At 41.2% G+C, this 21904-nt stretch overlaps 1 protein-coding gene across 4 annotated transcripts in view; it reads left to right on the top strand.

Moving 5' to 3' along the window:
• The window catches only part of cacna1ia (calcium voltage-gated channel subunit alpha1 Ia), a 203092-nt gene that overhangs the window by 47887 nt on the left and 133301 nt on the right, over positions 1-21904 (top strand). For all 4 annotated transcript variants that reach the window (XM_026165258.1, XM_026165257.1, XM_026165256.1 and 1 more), the window contains exon 2: positions 3089-3353. In XM_026165258.1, coding sequence (XP_026021043.1) covers positions 3106-3353 — 248 coding nt within the window. In that variant the 5' untranslated portion in view covers positions 3089-3105. The remainder of the gene's footprint in view (positions 1-3088; positions 3354-21904) is intronic.

Below are 21904 nucleotides of genomic sequence, written 5' to 3'. Positions count from 1 at the left end.
CTGAGGTCACCTCCTCCAAAGGGTCTCTGTGTGATTACAGTGTTCACACTGGCAAAAATGAACCATTTAAATGGACCGCAGGGGTGAAAACAACCCAAGACCACTGTGTCCATTGTTAACCATTTGACTCTCCTAAACAATCACATATTTTCCCAAATCTAATGTCACTCCACAGCACGCACAGGTACCAACATACTTTTTGCTGGGCTTTTAATAGTGGTAAAAACTGCATGTATACTCTATTTGTCGTTCAGCAGCCATGCCTCCGGGCTGCCTAGAAGGGGTATTGGCTAGTATAATATCCCTGTTGTGGTGCACAAATTCACAATGATGCTAATCGCAATTGTCGCTCTGTGTGTGTGTGTGTGTTTTAATTGAAAAACAGCTCTTTCATGTCACAGTTCAAGATGAGTCAGTTAATTTGGTGAACAGCTTCAAAGGCCTGGAGACGGGCAAAGGTCGCACAGCAGGATTCAAATGTCATATCGATGGATTTTAGTTGCAAAAACAGGCTCGATTACTGGTTTACATATCACGAATAAAAAATCCTTAACCAAAGATACCGGCCGAGTATAATGGAGAATTCAGACAACAAACTGTTGTTATTTTAAGCCTCAAATTCTTCATCTTCATCCATCTTTTTTGAGCTTATTCAGTGAGTCACTGAGAGATTTAGACTTTACTTCCATGCCTGGGGTATTTTTTAATCTAAGCAAGAAATAAAAACACAACCTTTCACAGCTTTCTACATTCAAACTGGCCGTTTGAAATCACTGCACTGAAGAGTGTGTTGCCTAAATAATCCACAATATGTTTTTGGGTTTTTTTACTGTTATTTTCCATCCAGCCTCTTCCTGTGTCTGTCTCAGACTGTCGCAGTGAGTGTGTGTGGGAGGGGGAAAGCAAGTTTTTCCATGGCTCATCACAGCCTTTAGCTCATAGTGCGGCTAAATGGGTGACTGTATATCCGTTACCCCAATTAAGGGTGTTAATGTGCGAGAGCGTGTATGTTGAGAACGTGTGAATGTGTCTCTGTGTGGATGTGTCAGTGCGAAACATCAGTCAGGGCCTTGTGCGTGGTCTCTCTCTCTCCGTCGCTCCGTCTCTCTCAGCATCTCCGTGTCACACACATTCATCAATCATCATCATTATGCACGAAAAAACACAACAACACAGAGGAAGCTTGCCCAGCATGGAGGGGTGTTTTGAAAGAGAGAATCACAGCAAATGAGTAGGAGTGATATTATGGTGCAGAGAAGTTAGATAAAACAATTTTGTGATTTGTTTTTTTTCACTGTCGTTACCACACACACACACACACACACACACACACACACACACACACACACACACACACACACACACACACACACACACACACACACACGAACTCTCTCCTTCCAACCGTTTCTGCAAAGCTGTCTCCTACTTAATTGTACTCGCCGGTAATAGCTGCAGGGTCTCCCTAAGAAGCTTTGTCATGGGAAATAAAACACAACAGAGTAAGAATAAACTTCCTTCCGCCACAGGAAGCAGCTGTTGCCATGGTAAAGCTTATTTAAAACAGACAAGTTACAGTCCGGTTAGAGAGACAGCATGTGCAGTAAACAGATATAGAGATATGCAAACATTCAAGTTGGTGACTTTTCCCTTTTTCGCTTTCTCTACCTGGTTTAACATCTTCCGAGGATTATCTCCGGAGCTGTCAGATATACCGGCCCCTAAATCACCGCTGTCCTATTTTCTCTCCTTGTAATGAATAGCCCTTAATATCATTACCCTATAAAAACAAAGTCTTTTCTCCCACTGGCTCTTAATCCCTCTATAGGATTTAGGGCAAACAAACACATTTACTGATCCATGCATGCATGGAAATGACGGAAATCACGCCCACGTATACATGCTCGTAGTTATCTGCTTGTGTTTGTAGCTTGAACGTGAGGTAAATTTCGCCTTGGTGATACTACACAGAAAAGTGATCATACATTTTTAAAGTGGCAATAAAACAAAAAACCTGTCCACACCACACAAAACTTCCTCTTGTTGCTTTTCAGTTTCTGTCACTTCCACCTCTTTGCTTTTATATCCGAAACCAGTTTAAAAACCTTTCAACAATGAGATCTTGTCCGTGTGTGTGTGTGTGTGAGTGAGAGAGAGAGGGAGAGACAGTGTGAGTGGGCATGTGTGAAAGACTGTGCATATGTCCAGCTCTGCACATGTCCAGCCTTCTCTTGGCTCCTTGCCTCTTGCTGGCTGCCTCCTTTGGCTGCCAGTTAAAAGCAAGAGCACTACCAAGTCCGGCATGTTATCATGCATTCACTTAGGCTCCGGCTGCTACCGGCCAATGGAGGAAGCCAAAAGAACAAAGTTTCTGTCATTCTGTCTTTCTTTGCGCTTTTTACTTCTAATATTATCCCTCCTTTGGCTTTGAATACCCAATCAAACACAAACACTTCCTAGCCAGAAGTAACTCACGACAGCAGCCAGCACTCCAGCCAGCCTCGTGTATTATTGTGCAACGTGTAAAAACGCTTCAATATGCAGGCGTGTGTGTAGCATTGCACTGTTGTGTGCCTGTGTGTATGTTCTTTTTTGTGCACTATACCCACAGATAAATGTGATTTCCTTCATGAGTTAAGTGGTAGGTGGAGGAAAGGCATTTCCTTTCCCACAACGCTGTGATGGAGCTAAATGAATCGTCAGTGAATGCACAATGAATGTTGACACTGACTTACGCGTCGCTGTTGTATCCTGCCATGTGTGTGTTGGACAGCAAAGGGTGATTCTTATCATTAAGGAATCCATCGTCTTATGTAGACAAGTGAGTTTATGATAAGAGCATTTGGTTTCATTGGCGGTAGAGACAGCCGGAGAGTAACGGGCCTTTGGGGCTAAAACAATCATTAAATGTCTGTGAGTTGATACTATGATGGTCTGTGGCAGAGTATGTGTATCCCCAGGACTCTCCTTTCAAGCTGAATAATTCAGTTAACATGTACAATATTAACAAGTTTAACATTTCACAATTTTACCTTATCAAAGTCATTTTGCTTCTGTAATCCATGTGTCAATTTCCTCTGTGTTTCAGATCCCAGCTGGCTTGCCATGACGAGCGAGGAGTGTCCTGTGCCGCTGGGGAGCATTTCCTCCGCAGGGCCAGGGCAGAATGAGGAATACAGCTCGGCGCAGGCTGATGACATCATTGAGGAAATGGGCCCAGGTGACGATGTCAGCATCGGCAGTGACCTGAGCACTCTCGTGGTGCCCTTCCCAGAGCTAGCGCCCGTGGTCTTCTTCTGCCTCAAGCAGACCACCTGTCCTCGCAACTGGTGCATCCGTATGGTCTCCAGCCCATATCCTTTGGTTCACTGATGGGATGGATCAAGTTTGACCTTAAAGATAACCTGTAATCTTCATCAAGCTACATTTAATCATCAGTCATAGCCAAGTGCATTTGTAGTCATGCTTTTTTCTTTAAATCATCCCCATCTTACTTTACCTCATTTTTCACCCAGCTATCAGTCTTTTTCAACCCTTCACCTTTTTCTATTTGCCTGTTCAGCTGCGGCATTTTTCTGCCCGTTCATCATCCCCCTTCAGCAGGGTCATAGTTTGAGTTCTTTCTGCTTTCTCAAGTCTCTCCTTCATGTTTGTTTGAGACATCATCATCCATCTTGACACTGACCTCTTTACCCCAACCCATCAACCCTCACTGCTTTATCTTGTGGATTTCGTCAGAATCGTCTCAAAGTAAGTGTGTTTGCACTGCTTTGCAGTGTGTGTGTGTGTGTGTGTGTGTGTAGGTGGAATAGATTATAGTACAATTTACTGTCACCAGTCACAGTGCAAGACCTGCTGTTTTGCTCAGTTGAGCAGTGATGATTTATCATTGTCATGTGTAAGAAGCAGAGGAACCTTTATGCTTTTTCAGAACACCTTTTGCTCCCAGCTGTAAGCCAATAGTATTATTTTAAAGATATTAATTACTTTAAATGTTTCATAGCACATTGTTGAGCACAGGGTAATCTGCTGACAAGCTAGTTTCCTTTACACTGTTTTTAATCATCTCTTGAGTGTTCCTCGCAAACGTAAACTAACACAACCAAATAATCTATATGTTGAGTCTATTTTCCACTGAGATATAATATTCAACTCCGTTTTTCTTTATTAAACTATACTTTGATGGGACATGGGAAGGATGTTTGCCTGTGATGATTTTGGCTTCTTAAAGTTGACAGAGAGCTCCTGTTGGATGGATCCCTCTCTTTCTCCTGGACTATGCTTTATTTTGCTTGAATTATGTTTGATATAATCCGAGTTTCCCCCCAGAACTTTGGCTTCTATCCACAATTACAATAAAAGGCTGAGTAGAATTTTAGAAATGACGTTTTCTATGCATTTATACATATATTCATGCATTTTAACGTTTTTGAAAGTTGTTATTCAGACGAGTTTGATTTATTGAGATTTTTTGAATGGCAGGATAGACATGACCCTGGCATACCACAGTGACAAACTGATTTTGATTAATCATGAAATGTAGTCAAATGTAGAAAAAGCCTGTTAAATGCCCTGTAATATTCAGTCTTCACTGCCCATGCATGTGCAGCAGGCTGGTGAGGGGGAACTAAAACCATACAGTAAAATGTCTGTATTACACGCAAACAAATGTGCAGCCAGAAAATCAGAACGACAGAGGGAAAGTGCAAGCAGTCAGACAGACAAAACTGGACAGCGAGAATTTCTGTTTGCCTGTCAGACTCTGTCTTTGATGTTTAAGGAAGAAAAAAAAAATCAGAAGGATTTTACAGTGCTAGCTTGCTAATGCCTGTGCTCTGCTACACACAGTTGGCTCCAACACGGGGGTACAAACACCGCCTGTGCATACACGTGTACTGCAAAAACACACAACCAATTGGTGATTGTGTTGCTTGACACCTATAGTGGCTCAGACTGTAAGCATGTCAAAACAGTGTGTCTGGGAGAGCAGGTAATGGCTGTTATTGCTGTAGTTGAGGTGATTTTCTTCTGGCTGATTCAGCTTGAGGGACTAGAAGACGCATAAACACACTTCAGTTGCCATGGTGGGTTACTTTTACCTTTAGTGCAACCAGGTTAGTAAGGATTAAAGCTTCCTAAAGAATATATCTGAGTGGCCCTGTTTATGTGTGTGTGTTTGTGTGTGTGTGGGATGGCTATGCAAGCACAAGCCTAGTGCCTTTCTTGTGTAGGAATAAGAGGATGTGCATGTAACTGCAGTGTGTGTGGGACTTCAGCTGGAGCAGAAGTTTGATGTTTGGTGCACTGGAACAATGATTTGTACCCGTTTGAATGCGTGTATTGATCGCGCTGAAGTAGTCGGTGCTGTATATAGAGAGGTATGTTGGATCGCCTGTGTCGACTACATATGAGCCCGGGGCATTTTTGTTTGTTTCAAAGACATTGAAAAAAAATGCCACTGTGATAGGATTATAAGTTAAGCCCCATTTCACTTCATCAAACAGTGTTTTGCTTTTGCTCAGTGTAGTGTGTCTGAAGTAAATTTTGTCTAGATGTGAGTGAAGGGGGGGGCAATAAATGGTTGTTTCACCAACTCTTTGCCAATCAATAACTCTGTCCACCGCTCAGTCGCTGTGAGAGGCCTTTGGTGACACACACACATGCACACACTTACAGTACAGTGACGCTCTCCCACGCTCGCCTGCAGCAGAGTACCTGGAGCACCTCTCTATATTGCACACCACACACTTCCTCTCCCCCTGTGTTGCTCTTGATTGTTTTCAAAATCCTTTTACTAATCTTATCTCTTTCCCAATTTTCAAATATGTTAATGCTGACATTTGAAATGATTATGAGATGAATTTAAGTTTCTTACTATAAAGTTTAGCTGCCAGTTTTTCTCTCCTAATTTTCTCTTTTCTTTCGTCATCGCGGATCTCTCCCTCTTTCTCTCTGTCTTTCTCCCGCTTTGCTGATCTTCTTCCCTGTCACTGCTCTTACGCCACCTCTGCCATCACACCCCTCGACTTTGCTCCTCCACTCACTCCTCGTAACACGTATTTGCACAGCTACAGTATATGTGTTGTGTCCGTTCTCGCTGACTTGTACACTGTGTAACATCTGCCCTGCAGGCAATTTTTTTCCAGTTTCTTGTATAATTAGTTTGACATTTTTTTTTCTTATTTTCAATAATAGGGCCTCCGCTGTGCTGTGTCGCTTTATACTGACTCAGAGATACATTCCTGCAGCTGTTATTTCGAGACTGATGGCATCCAAGCATTATATGTCATGTAAAAAACATAACACTACCTCAGATGAACAACAACTCATGACATATTACACCATATCATTATTTAGTTAGCACAAATGCCGAAACATTGTGTAAGAATACTAAGTGTACCCCATGATTTAGTAGCTGGTAGAACCACTTTTATCACCAACAAGTTAAACTGATCATTTTCTATATGACTTCTAAGTTCTGTATGATGAGGTGAAGCAATTTTGCACTGCTCTTCTTCATAGTGTTGCTTCAACTGATTGAGGTTTCATTTGTGAACAGCTCTTATCTCAGCATTTCAGTCGGGCTGAGGTCTGGGCTTTGATTTCGATCACTGCAGCACCTTGATTGTTTCTTTTTCAGCCATTCTGCCTTGCTTGGGATCATTGTCCTGTTAGCTTTAGATAGCAACTTCTTTAGAATCATTTCCGATCTCTTTCCTCCTTGGCTTTGTGTACACACACCGTAATGCTACAGACAAATTGCTGAAACTCTTTAATCGAATGCATTTCATTAGCAGCACCTGGGTGTTACCTACACTTTTTATTCTCAGAGAAGAAGTAAGGCTTTACTTAGTTTTTCACAGGACTGCATAGAAACCTGAGACTCCACAGCCATGGGCTTTCACGCACTGACAGATACAAGCAGCGGCAAATTGACCATCTAGGCAGCAGTCGTAGCTCCACTGCATCACATTTAAATTTGTGAAATCATCACCCTCTTCCTTCCTGAAAGAAAATCAATTTAACAGCAAAACCATCAGGAGTTATATGCTCAACACCTCACAGTGTTAAGCTCAGAACAAAAGGATGATAACGTCTATAAATCTAGCTGCGCCTAAATATATATTTAGATAACACTGCCTGTTTTTATTAAATTGCTATCTTGTTGCTCTGAGCTTTCGTTTGCCTTTGTCATGTTTGTAACTGTCTCCTTATGGATGTTGTCTGATACGTCTTCCTACTTTTACCTGGCCTTCGATGGCTGCTGCCTGGATTTGGCTGCACTTCGTTTAGATTTTGTTTTAGCAGATTTTCACGGTTTACCATGTGAAACTTCAAGTGAGTTCTCTGTGATGATGAAACACCAAAGCACACACGAGGAAGACGTTTTTAACCATACAATCAAACAGATCCGGAAAAGGTAGCGCAACGGTCAGCAGCAGAAAGTGCAACAAGATGTCAGAATGACGTGAAAAAGCAGAATTCACATGAGCAAATATTTCACAGTCAGTGTAGAGTTTTATTATAATCTCCATCCAGTCTGCTGCACTGTGCCTTGGCTATATAGGAAGCATTACATGTCATCAGTAATTTATTCTGAAGATCAAGATGAGAACACGTCAGGACACTCATACCAATTATGCCAGAAATAGTGCAATTAACACCATTCAGTGTAATCCGACCTGCTCAGAGAGACATCACTCTTTTGTGCGCCTATTGTGTTATTGCTGTGATTGTCACAGATCCTTCTGTGGAGTTTTGCTTTTGGATATTCTAGTTTTGTAAATATATATATGTGTGTGTGTGTGTGTGTGTGTGTGTGTGTGTGTGTGTGTGTGTGTGTGTGTGTGTGTGTGTGTGTGTGTGTGTGTGTGTGTGTGTGTGTGTAGTAAATATGCAACAATAGATATTTAATACCACTCTTGCTCAATAGAAATAATTTCTCCTGTTAAATTAATGACCTTTGCTTGTTTGAGTCTTCTAACTTGCAGTTATAATTGCAAACTGGGTATCACTGTTAACATTGTTTAGCACTAAGTGGAAATGCAGACCAATTACTTGTAATGTACATAGTTTCAGAAAAGAAATGCCCTGCCCTGGATGATGGTATGAGTTCCTAGTAAGCAGCGTGTTGATTGCTACATAGATTTGGGCTTTTTTTTCCTTTATTTATCCAAATATCGTTATAATTAGTTGCAGTTCTAATTAGCGCTTTCTAGCCATGCTCATTCGGGAACCTCTCATCAGTCCTCTGAGACCTTCTATCAATAACTTGCTTTGGTTTCTCTCTCTGTTCCCGTTTCCTATCATTCTCTTCGCATTATCTCACCCTCTTTCTTTATCCTCTGATTGGCTCCTGCGGTGTTCAAGTCGAGTGACTGGCCTCTGTGGCCCGTGATCCTCTCTGCCCTGACAGCTTGTTATCTCCATGGTGACGGATGGCTGAGGCGTTTCCGTGCTTCGCTCTTAACTACAGCTGAGGATAGAGCACACACCTGGGACACATCACCTACTCTCTCTCACCTCACCTTCTCCCGTTTGCTCTCTTCGGTTCTCCCACTCTTTTTCTTCCTCTGAACTTTTTCTCTCCGTCCTTCCACTTTTCGATTGTTCTGTGTGGAGGAGCTGCTGCGGGGCCACACAGTAGATTTATGCCTTTTCTTTTGCAGTGACACTTCCTGTGAGGTGTGCCACTTGACGGGTGGTTGTATGTGTAGATGCTGAACGCTCGTTCCACTTGTTTTGACAGATGTTTTATTAAAGAACATCAAGTCTGTCTTTAATTCACAGCGACACTCTGTCTTTCTTTTATCTTACGCTTGGTCTCCTGTCTGTTTTCTGTCACTTTTTCCTTTTTGCCTTCTCTTTTGTTACAACTCACAAATTCAACCGCTCTTTTACTTGGATGCATCGCCTTCCCTCTTGCTTAAGATGTTGTCACTTCCCAGATTACCATTTGTGCCTTCATCTTGTGCAATAATGCAAGTATTTCGCGTATTTTAATGAGTCTCTGCTTCAAGTAGAGTATGAACTGTTGTCCTTTTACCTCGGGGAAAGTCTCCCTTTTTTAAATGAGGTGCAAACATTAATGAGACTAACCTCTCTTAAAATAAATACAACTTATTAGAATACTAATGCTTACGTTTCCAAAATAAATCCCAGTGCTAATGTTAACACACATACCAATACTAATTCTTATGATCCCCACTCTTACATCACTCTTTCACACTTCTTGTCTCCCCCCTCCTCCTTTTCTTTCTTGTCCCTCAGGTCTAGTCCAAACTCCATTAGTGCATGTGCTGTCTGAGAGAGAGATGAGAAGAACAGTGAAGAAGAGATGCAGGATTTAAAGTGACTCTAATGACTACTGTAGTACCGAGCCTCAGTGCATACGCTCTCTTTGTGACCTATTTTAAATGCATTATTCTTTCATAGTAGTTAGCTTGCGCTGAACATGTGCATGGTTGGAGGTAGCTTAAAGTTTTTTTTTTATTTTTATGCTTAAAGATAAAGAGAAATGCTAAAACAGGACATGTGATGCTACATTGTGTAGATGACCGGTCAAATAACACCTTGTTTTCAGTAGATTGATCCCCGGCTCCTTCAGTCCACATGTTAAAGTGTCCTTGAGACCCCCCCCCCCGCCCCATGCATTCATGGTAGTGTGAGTGTGCATGAATGAGACTTGTAGTATAAAGTGCTTTGAGTGCTCAATTTGAGTATAAAGGTGCCATTTAAGTAGCAGTCCACTTAGATTGTGTTACTCCATCTGCTCTGTTTGTTTGGTCCATTCTCTTGCACTCTAAAGGATGCTTACTCTTCTGCAATGCATTTTTTTAATGCCTGAGGTCAACCATCAAAAGCAGCAGATGGTGGAGTAGGTGGAGGCGAGCGTCAGGGTGATAGTGAGTCCAGCTATGATGTAGTGTTTGGAGACAGAGGAGCTAACTAAAAGACAGTTGAGTGACCAGGATTAGAAATGGTTATGTCAGAGGGCTCAGATTGAGCCATTTGGAGCCAAAGTTAGAGAGGCAAGGCTGAGATGGTTTGGACATGTACAGAGGAGAGATAGAGGATATATTGTAAAGAGGATATTAAATATATACAACTAATATATGTGATGTAAATGTAACAAAGCCTCTGCTTCAGTGTGTGACAACTCAGAGCACTTCTAGCCAGCTAGTTTACAGTTGTCTGCAGTCCATCATGGAAACAGTAAATCAGAAACCACTCTGCCAGTGGCTTATGCTTATTGACTATTAACATTTGAGAGGATTGCTATAAAGAGTGATGTGTGAACCTCGTGCCCTGTTTAACAATGTCAGCCTAAGGTGTCCTCAACATGTGAATTTTCCTTCTGAATGACTTCTGAGTTCGGGCAGTCATATGACGTTTCTCTAATCTCATTAGCCATTAAAGACTCTTTACATCCATGCATTCATACACACTCATTCTGTAATAGATATGCAGTGTACAGTACAGATGTACAACATCACGCACTTTGTACTGCGCACTATTGTCCAAGAACTCACCGTAGTTATGTTGTTCAGGATATAAGTCCACACGTGTTGTACAAAAATGCATTAGTGTCAGTGTGTGTGTGTGTGTGTGTGTGTGTGTGTGTGTGTGTGTGTGTTATTACAGTTCACTGTGTTGAATTATGGATTATGTGTACAGTGGTTTTTCAGCTGTAGCCATAATTGGGTTATGGGTTGGTGCAAAGTCACTTTCTTAAGAAGAGAATTACATTGAAATGGCTGGCTGACATTATCCACCTACTGCTTTGGCTCTCTGCTATGCTATATGCTGTATATTACAGCAATCCTTTAGACAGCAGGGCCTATTTGTCTGAACTCAGGAACAGCAGGGCAGATTGCTTTAGATAAACCATGGAGATAAATGTCAAAAAGGAAAAACCTATCACACACTCACAATCGCACACACATATGCACATATGCACATATGCGTGGACAAATTTATCTTTCCCCTCATTTTGTTTTGCACCTGTCATCCTGACGCTCTCGCTGCCTAATTTTTTGACTTATCAAAGAATCATCTCTTTCTTTCTTTCTTTCTTTTTCTTTCTTTTATTTTCCCCGTCAGCTCAACTCAGAAGCATTGCTTTACACAAACTGGGACTTTTGAGAGAATTTAATAAGTCATTTAATGGCTCCATCACCACTTACTGCAGGGTACATTTTATCCAAGTGAGTGCTTTGTAGTTTGCTATTTCTCATCTATTATCCACAAAGTGCTACATAAATTGCATGACTCATTCTTCACTGCAGAGAGTCTGGCCTTGCTTACGACCTCAGTAAAAAATCTCCTCAGATTTGAACATTTCAAATGCAGGTTTTCCCAGAAATACAGGTCCATGATTGAGGGTTACAGTGAGCATGGGCGAGTAGCTTGACCAGGTGTGACTGAATAGCCCTTTTGCTGGCAGTCAGGGGAGAACCGGACACTTCAGTTCCATCTGTGACATGTGATAACAACATGTCTCTTGCATATAAGTGTTCAGTGTGAGTTCTGCTGCTTGTCTACACCCCCTGCCTCTGTTCAAGACGCAGAAGACAAGCTAAATGATGCAATGGAGTGCATGTACTGCTTGCCCATGTGTCACTCTACAGAGGACAGTAAATTTCTGAGGATAAAAAAATTAAATACCTGTCAACCTCTTGTCATATTGTACAGCGCTCTTTTTCCTCCAAAAAACTAAAAGAGTTCCCCACAATTTTTTCAGGGTAAGTTTATCTTTTCATAAAAGCACGGCTCCACAGCAGGGGCTACACTGGCTCACCTACCAGATCTGTTGTGTATTAAAAAAGATTCTAACCATTTAAAAAACAATCCATCCATTCGTATCCTTATCAAGGTTGCAGGAGTTCTGGAGCTTATCCCAGCTGTAATAGGACAAGAGGCAGGGTACACCCTGGACAGGTCGTCAGGCTAACACATAGAAACAGACAACGATTCACACTCACATCTATGATTTAGAATCACAACCCCGTAACTGCATGTGTTTGGACTGTGGGAGGAAACCCCACAAAAATGGGGAGAACATGCAAACTCCACACAGAAAGACCCCGGCCAGATGGTAGCCTCAAACTCAGGCCCTTCTCACTGTGAGGAAACAGTGCTAACCACCACACCACCATGCTGCCCAAAAAAACCCAAAAAACAAAAACAACAGGAAAGATGGAAACAATATGACTTTGCATCTCAGTTTGCAGTGCAGTGTAAAACATGGCCCCTTTTCTTGTATCGATTTCAAATTTTGATAAATTTTTTCAACATTGGGCTTTTTCAATGCTTTTCAAATCATTCAATTATACTTTCATTTATATAATGTCCACCCTTTTTTTGGAAACTGGTTTCTACATAAAAAGAATAATATCACAGCAAAAGCTAACCTCCACTCGACATAAATGCTAATTTTCAATTCTCTGGGTACTCACTCTGCTCAGCACGAACATCGTAACATTAGGAAACGTTTTAAATGCTCGTGCACTGGATTTTCCCTCACATACACGATGTGGCCAAACAAAATGCTGGCATGCACACACATGTAATAAATTAAACATTCTGGAAAGCAAATTCAAATTGTCCTTAAAATGATGATAGAATCTGTAATGTGAAAACAGATTAGTGATGAATCAGTGCCATCTCAAGAGACCAAGATCAAGTCTTACAGTGAAGTGTGTTATAAGCACTCTGACTTGTACTCTGCTTCTTCTTCTTCTTCTTCTTCTTCTTCTTCTCCTTTGCAGCACAGGGGCGACTGCGTGTTGCATCATTCTTGAAATGGAAGAGTTTGAACAAAAACAACAAAAGCTTACATGTTATTAGTTTGTATATTAATGCTATGGTTATTACCAGAGGCAGCTGTAAAGGCAGCTACAGATAAGCAAAGCAATAAATATTCAACTCGAGATATTCTTGTCTTGCTACAGTGGGAGGAAAAAGTGCCAGCAGACTGAATTGCTAATAAATCAAATGTGACAGCTCACAGTCTGTCCTTACTTTGTAGAATCAACTTTGTCTTTTCAGAATAAATTCTGCTGTACTTCGCCTATGGCTAATGTTGTAAAAACAATGAGTGGCAAACTATTGTTGCATATTTAAGCAAGTTAGACCATAGAAAGAATTACAGTGTGTATGTGGAGGAAGACGCTAACTAAGCTGTGGTAGTTCACAAGCTGATGTACCAAACTTTTATAGACAGAACACTAAACTTCAGGAAATGATGCTACCTTGCTGCTCTGCCATTAACTTTAAAGGAGAGATACTGAGGTTGTCTCAAAGACCATAATGTTTTATAAAGGAGAACAAACCGCTATTATGTATATGCTTCTAGTTCACTTTTATATGTTTGTGTAAAATGTGAAGATAGCATGACTCACTAAGGGGTGTTTATGAATATTCTGCTTTTTGATTGATCTGCAGTATGTTTCAGTATTGAACTGTTTGCCTGCTTGCTGTGCAGGCTTTGAGGTCTACCCTTTGGTAATGAATACTTATGAGCACATTAGCAGACCAAGAAGACTCATTATAATATCAAGGAGACCAGCAGATCACATGTCCTTTTTAGAGCCTTTGAGTAGAATATGTGTCTTTGTGTTGGAGCTATATGAGGTTTCCTGTAACTAATTCATGGATTACTACTATGCCAAGCTCAGATGAGTCCATCACGAGCTTACTTGTTGGAGGTTAAGTCGTGGAAAGCTTGCAGCATCCTTAACACCTTGAGGTCTTTGAACCAAGTTTCCCCTAACTGGTGGTTCGCTGGGTGATTGACATTCAGTGCATCAGTGCTCACAAAACCAAGCATGTTGTGAGCATAAAGCAGAGATTCACCTTCCCCTGGCTATCATGTGACGTGCTCTCATGGCAATTCAAAGTGGATGAATGACATCCAACTATCCACAAGACCACAATGGATGTGAAGATTTTGAGGTCTCTCATTTCCCCTGATAAAAAGAGGGCAGGGTTTGTTTTTTTTTCTCAGCAAAAGCCAGCATTCACCTGGGAGAGATCAAAGAAAGTTTCATAGGGTTGACAGATGGTGGAATTTTATTTCTTCAAGAGACTCTGATATTAGAACACATCATTGCTTCCAGACGGCCTAATAGGTGGCGCAAATTCTAAGATGAACAAGTCAAGGGGGTCGGTGTAATATAAGGCAACAAAGAAGCTTATTGTGAAATTCCCTTGGTGCTCAACATCCTGCTTTCAGAAATCCTGCTCTTTTCGGTTAATTTGGTTGAGGCTGACAATATTTTTACTGGGGAAAAGCCGCACTGGAGATGCAGGGAAAGACAGCTTCATTGTACATAAGTGCACCATTTTCTTGATTTTCTATCACATTAGAGCTGGCTATAAGCAGTGTAAATGCATACAGATTACTTCAAACGCATGTGTGCATGAAAAATGAAGAAGATACCAATGCTATGAGAAAGATTAAAAAGTAAGGACAAAGGGAGGGGAGAGAAAGATGAAGGTAATGGATGAGAAGGGGTAATTATTGTGTAGATTCAAAGGGAGGGATAGGAAGTTAGTCAGAGGCACAAAAGTGTGACACTGAGTGAAGGACAAGCGTGTAACTTCTCAAGAAGAGAGATAAAAGAGAAAGAGAAAAGATGGAGACCAAAGAGAAGGATGATAGCCCTTAGAGAGGCGGACAAAGAGAGAAAGGGAAGGAGTGAGAGATTGCTAGTTAGCACTTTTCTTGAAAAGGCAGGGCATGAGAAGGAGATAGTGTGAAGGAGGAAAGGGGAGAGGAAGAGAAGAGGAGATAGTTAGCACAGTGGCAGAGTGAACTTTTGCCCAGTGCCTGTCAGTACAGAGGACGACAGAGATCGCCGGGTGTGTGTGCACACAACACGTGTGCTGTGTATATATATATATATGTATGTGTGTGTCCTTCCTCCTCTTGACAGTGAGGAGGGACATGAAGTCTCTAATTGCTCTGGTGACTGCAGCCTCAGACATCTTCTGTGGTGAAAGGGGGAGAGACAGAGTTGGAAGGCGGGCAGAGTAACACTGAGATCAGGAGGAAAGAAAGGTCTAAATAACAGGAAGAGACACAGTTATTCTTTTCTGTCCCTAAACATCATTTGTTCTTCAAACCTAACAGGGATTGCTGCTATCTTAAAACCTGCCTATTTAGTTCATTTAAATCGATCTTGAAAAACACTTAGTGATATTATATATATTATAAATATATAGATATTTATCTGCCCTTACATGCTGTAATTTTGTATTTTGCATAATCATGCCTGTATTGTAACAGTGTAACTACTCAAATACTTCATGGTTATACCAGTACAAACTTTGAACGCATGAAGTGTAGTCAATAATCTCCAATACTGTGTTTAAAGCAAAAATTGTGCCTGATTTAAATTTGGACGAGATCCTCTGAAAGGTCTACTCGTTTTTACCATTTGCAATGCATTCTGGGATGTCCTTCTATCTGTCAGTGACCACACTTCAATTTTATTTTGGAGAAGAAGCAGGTGGTTATGTTGGTTGCCTCCACCGGCACAGTAGCATCAAATTACCCCATTTGCTGCAAATTTTCCTTAGATGGCTCAGGGTGTTCCAGTGTGACTACATGTTGGCATACTTACCTGCCTTGTATGTCCTTTGAGGCAAGAAAACAGCTTAATTATGAGGCTATTCTTGCTTTGCCCCTCATCTTATTAGGTGATTGTCACAACACTTACTTCTGTTTACCACTGAGTTTAAAAAAAGGAGTGTTCAAATTTGCAGCTCCCTCCTGCTGTCATTGAATGGACTGAGGTGATTTTCAGCTGGAGGCGCTTACTTCAGGCTGCAAATGTTTTGTTTTGTCTGGATATTACTACCTCTATTTATAGGCCCAAGAAACTGATGTAGCCTGATGAGTTAGGCTACACTGATATTGAAAAACATACATTTTAGCTCTTTTCATTTTTTACTCTTCAATCCATGTACATTGGTATACTTATTTTGCATATTTTCTCCCTTTTGTCTGTGGAACTGATGATTGTATTGATCTCTGTGTTACATGTTACATGTTTTGATTGTTATAGGTGCAGCAGAACTTTTTGATTGATTCCTGGCATAAAAATGTCGTTTTTTCATTCTGATGTTAGGTGTTACATGACATGGACAAAAGCATATTAACTAACACACTACACAATTTTAGTGCTGAAGTTAATGTGAGAGGAGTAATGAAAACACTGGAAACTATGAATCTCAGCAGGGCTACATCTCTAACATGGTCTGACACTTTGTTGATGTGGTTCAAAATCACCTCCATTTTCCAGTAATACCACTTACTGTTGATCTATATCTATAGGAAGAACTTTCACAAACTGATTTATTGCAACACTGACATCCTATTACAGGTTTCTTCCTGCTGAAAGGGAGTTTTTCCTTCCCACTGTCACCAAGTTCTTGATCGTAGGGGGTCATGTGGTTGTTGGATTTTATCTCTAATATTTTAGGGTCTTTGTAGTATGTTAGAGTTTAGAGTGCGTTGAGGCAACAGTTGTTGTGATTTGGTGCTATTTGAATTAAACTGGACTGAACTGAACATGTACTGCAGTGAGACAATGCCTGGAAAGCACAAGTCTTTATTAACTTCTAAAGACTTGACCTCGTCTTAATTTCCTCCACTTTTTCATGTAGGTTGATGTAGGACTTTTTTAAAGAGATTTCAGATTAGCGGCATAAACTCACTTCACGCCCAGGTGAGCAGGTGATTGTATCTGAACACCTCAACCCAGTGGACAGATTATAAAGCCGTAATGAACGCTTGAAACACTTGCCCCTGATATTTCTCTAACTTCTGTTCACTGACCCTTACTCTCTCCTGGGCGTTTTCCCTTTATTGCTCTGTCAGCGCTGGGAAAGAGGAGAAGCAAAGGGAAGGTAGAAAAATGGGTGCTGGTTAAGGGTGAAAAAATGAACAAAAGAAAGTTCAACTATGGATATCAATGAGAGTTAACAGAAGGGGAGAAAGACAGAGGAAAGTGTTAGTGACCAAAGGGGACCTGCTGAAATAAACTTGCTTTGTCACTGTCCCGCATACGTGCACACAAACACACGCAGCTCGCCCTGCTGTTTGTATTACGCTGATAGATGCACATAATCCAAGCTGTCAGATATATATTTTACACATATATGGATCATACACAGCACAAATCCTTCACTGGGTATGGTGTGTGTGTCACTGTGTGGCATCTGTCAGGGTGGATACTAAAGCCTTTCCTTTGGCCAATGATAAAAGCTCAGCCCTAGTGTGTGTGTGTGTGTGAGAGAGAGAGAGAGACCACCCAGATGTTTGGACATTAGTTGACTGCTGGTATCTGCAGCTCAAATGAGCCTTAGGGCTTAGTTCATTAAAGACCAGCTTTAAACTTACAGACACACACACACAAATATGCACACGGCTTTTGATGTTCTCTCCAAGCAGCTGAGTTGGTAAGTTTTTTCTAAAACTCTGTGGACTGTCATGTAACTGAATCAGCGCTTGAGTCACTGACATTACTGCAACAAGCTCAAGTGATATCAGCTCAGAGAGGGACAAACTGTTCAGTAGGAGAAGGAGAGGGGAGGGGAGGGAGAAAGAATAGAGAGAAAGAATGAAATAGGAACGGTGCAGAGAGGTAATGCGGTAAGTGAGGTGGGGGGGCCGTCTAATGTAGGGATGTGCTAAGGAGAAGATCAAATAAAGGGGAGCAGAAAAGAGAAAAAGAAATGTCGAGTCATCTGTCACACAACGATGGCTGTGACATCAGAAAGAAAAACAAAAGAAAACCAGTGAAGCAGTTCATGTGAGAAGCCAGCGAGAGATTCTGTCTGCGCCTTTTTTACACCAGAAAGCACGTCTTTAGGCGAACAGGGGAAACTGTGGGACATTAGCGTGAATCTTTTCACGTGTTGGACTCACTCTGTGAAAGTCCTCTTTGTCTGCTGATTCTATGCAGAACTTCATGTGTCCTTTTACACTTTCCCTAGGCCACTGTCATGGTACTGGGTGTTTGACCCAGTGTTTCTATGTTTCTGAACTTAATAGCGTTTCTTGGGATACTCTATTTGATTTCTAGTTTCATGGTTATATTTACATCATTTATAAATGATGTTTGTTGTAATGTTTGTTTATCTCTTGTCTCCATATTTGGTGTTCCTTTTCTCTCTCCGCACTTGGTCATGTCCCCACGTCTTTCTCCCTGTTACCAGTCTCAAGCACATGTGTCTTAGTCCTAGTCGCCACTGTTATCTCACTTCCTGTCTTATTTTGATTGTCTCTTGCTCTCCTTGCGTTGTGTTCCGTTTTGCTTCCCCTGTCTCGTCAGTCAGATTCGTTTCAGCTGTGTTCTTCCCTCCCTCCTTACCGTCTGTGTATTTATGTCCTCAGTCTCCATCTGATCCTTGCTGTATTGTCCGCTCATACTGTGTGGTTTTATATTTTCTGCAACTTCCATGTTTCCATGTTTTGTAGTTTCCATTTCCTAGTACGTAGTTTCTTCCCGGTTAGAGTTTTGTTTTAAGTACAACAATAAAGCTGCTTTTTAGTTAATGTCTCTGTCTCTGCATAACAATGTCTCTGTCTCTGAGTGCAGGTGCACACATAGCCTAACCTGCCACATAGCCGTTTATGACAGCCAGAAAAGGAGTTGGCAGCGAGACGCACAAATTAGGAAGTGCAAACTATGCGACTGGTAGAAAAAGTAGTTTATAAGTAATACAATGTAAGCCAGCAGAATTTTTTGGTGCAATATCTGTTTGGATTCTCACCCACAGTTTGGTGCATTGGACTAATCCCTACAGTGACTGCAGTGCTGATACTATTGCTGCCCACTTAAAACCTCTACAGGCTCGGTAGTTAGAAGTTGAGGGTATTTTTTTCTATTGTGCACACACAGATGTGCTGATACTAACTTAGATCCATTATTTTTGACGCGATGCAGGCACATTATCTTTGTCCTTTAACTAAAACTACACACTATGGGGAAAAAAAAGATGATTCATCAGAACTCCCTAAACAGACTGCTGTCTTCAGGTAATACCCAGTGCGCTATTTCTCTCACAAATGAGACCTGACAGCATAATTCTGTACAATTTAGTATCTTGGCTGGGAAGGGAGAGAATAGCAGGAGGGATGGGGGGGTGAGAGAGAATGAAAAAGAGCGAGAAAGAGAGAGTGTGTCCTGTTGGCCCATCCTTCTGGCTGTTTGCCCAGTCAAACGAGTGTGAGAGAGAGAGTGTGTAAAGGCAGCCAGGGCCTTCAGAGAGCCAAGCACTGTTTAAATGATGTTATCACAATACATTTGTTTCCACTCCATCTGTTTCACTTATGCATTCACTCACTCATGCTCCTCATCCCTCACCCTGTTTTATTATTATTTTTCTCTCGCTGCATGTAACAATTAATATAAAGCTGTTATGCAGATATATGTCTGCTTATTATATATATATATATATATACATAGAGAGAAACCCTCAATCAGCTGAGTAAAGACCAAAACGAAGTGTCTTACACAGTACTTCCTGTAGAAAGTAATATGTTACACTAGCTGTCACATTAATGTTACCTTACTAAAGACGTCAGTGATGTATTTCCAAGTAACAGCCAGTTAACAACATATACCCGCAGATCGGTATAAAGACACATCATGATAAGGAGGGCCTTACCACAAAGGTGACAGTAAAGTTATGGTGTCAGCCTTCTTCTTCATACTGCGTATGATGCTTCTGTACAAGATGCTCATGTCTGCTTGTGCTTCTAGCTGAAAACAAGGATTTGGCTGCTTTGTTGCATTTGGCAGACACTCAGCTTGAGCCTCACTTTGGGTCTGAGGGATAGATAGTGACAGCAATGAATAGTTGTGTCTGGCCTTGGGACAGTTTGCACTTTACTGAGCAATGTGAGAAGCCCCACCCTTCAAACTTGCAAATCTGTTTGTCTTTCCCCCCATCCCCTGACATTAACAGGGATCAGGTGTTGTTGCATAACAGCACTGTAAAACATTGTTTTGTGTTTTTCTTTTTTTTTTAAAAACAGCCAATGTGGACATACTGGAAAATTATGTAACACAAATAAACATAATTGTTTGATTAAGAAACAGTCAGTCAGAACTGAGGAAGCCTCCTGGATGACATTTAGTCCAAGTGGCTTCTACTTAAGTACTCAGGATTACCATGATATGTATTAATGTCAGTGCACCCAGATGTATTGTCATTATCTGATTTGTGTACACAGTGATAGGTAAATTAGAGATCCTTCAAACAAGCACAGTGCATCTAAGATCGAGAAAAGTAATGCTGAGTAATAATATTTAATTAGGATTACTAGTCTTCGTTCCATATTTCGTGGCGAGTCAAACAAAATTCCCTCACTGATACATATTTTGTCGTTAAGTTACGTACGGGTGATGTTAGTTGAACGTGACGCATGAAACAAACACAAACAGAGAAAGTGACATTACATTCGCAGGGGGGTGATGAAATGAATGTAATATATAAGAAAATCAAAAGAATTGGGATTTTTATAAAACATACAGGTGTTTATAATCACTGTGTGTGTGATGATGTTCATTCAAAGTTTGGTACAGATCAGCCCACCAAGAAGCCCATCATATGCCATGATCATTAAAGATGTTTTTTAAGTAAAAAAGAAGTTGAGAAGTAACTTAAGGTAGTGGGAATTAGATGGCCTTTCTCCATGCTGGGTTAATTGTTACTATCCTATCGCAATGTCACCCAGAAAAGCTGTAGATATAATCTGGCTGAGCCAATAGAATTCATATTGATCACAGTGACTTTTATTTATCTCTTTGCATTAACATCTGTTCTCCTTATGCACATAAGAAACTCAGAGTGCAAATGAGTTCAGGTAGTCAATAGGCCTGGTGTTATTCTTCAAGGCCCACCAACGAAGTACAATGCAAATGAAATCCAAAGCAGCTGAAGGAGGGGAGAAGACGTGTGGCTGATGTGTAACTCCTACAAAGCACGTGATCTCTCTTCTCTCTTTCTCTCCCTCTGGATACTTTGCTGTCACCGTGTTTCCATCCTCTCTTCCCCTCTCTCTTTGAGTTAGAGTTACTTAAGCCAAAGACGAGTCAAGCAGATGCAAGAGGGTGTGACAGAAAGAGGCAAAGTAAGAGTGAGACAGACCGACAGAGATCAGTCAAGGAGCTGTCAGCGAGTCAATCAGCAGACAGCAGAATCTGGTAGACTGGGACAGCGGGAACAATGCTGTGCTGTGTAATTTCCTTTGGTAGCAGTCATGCCTCAGTAGGCAGATTGTGGTTAAACATGGCACCCAGGAGTTAAATTACCAAAGAGTGCATTTGTCAATTACTAACTTTGAAACAAAATAAATTAAAAAATAACTAAATCTGTGGAAGCTAAGAGAGATTTTTTTCAATTAGATGGTTTTCTATATTTCATCTTCTCACTCTTTCTCCGTGCCAGTGTGTTGAAGTTGAAGCACATATGCGCAGGTACGAGTTTATGCCTTCGAGTTACTGCACATCTATTCTTCTGTCCTTGTGTTAAAGTGTGTGGGCATAGGTGTGAAGATAATATGTGTGTGGATGTGAGACTGTACATGTGTGCCTGTGTATTTTGGTGTGTGCGGTTCGCTTGCCCATACCTGAGCTCGCCAACCTGCAGAGAGAGATGCAATCCCACAGGGTGCAGTCACTGCCAGGTCCGATTAATATCACCGGAACCAGCTGAGCTGCAATGTCTGACCTTGGCTATGTTTTAGCTAACCTGTGAGCTAATGTAATGTAACGTAGCCTGCTCTACAGTGTTACATATTCTGCAGCGCACCTTAAAGTTATGGAATGTAAATAATAAAATATTAATAAATAATTTGACAACAGCATTTGAAATTTGGTCCTCA

Source organism: Astatotilapia calliptera, chromosome 4, assembly GCF_900246225.1.
Source record: "Astatotilapia calliptera chromosome 4, fAstCal1.2, whole genome shotgun sequence".
Lineage (NCBI taxonomy): Eukaryota > Metazoa > Chordata > Actinopteri > Cichliformes > Cichlidae > Astatotilapia > Astatotilapia calliptera.
This window is presented reverse-complemented; position numbering and strand designations above follow the sequence as displayed.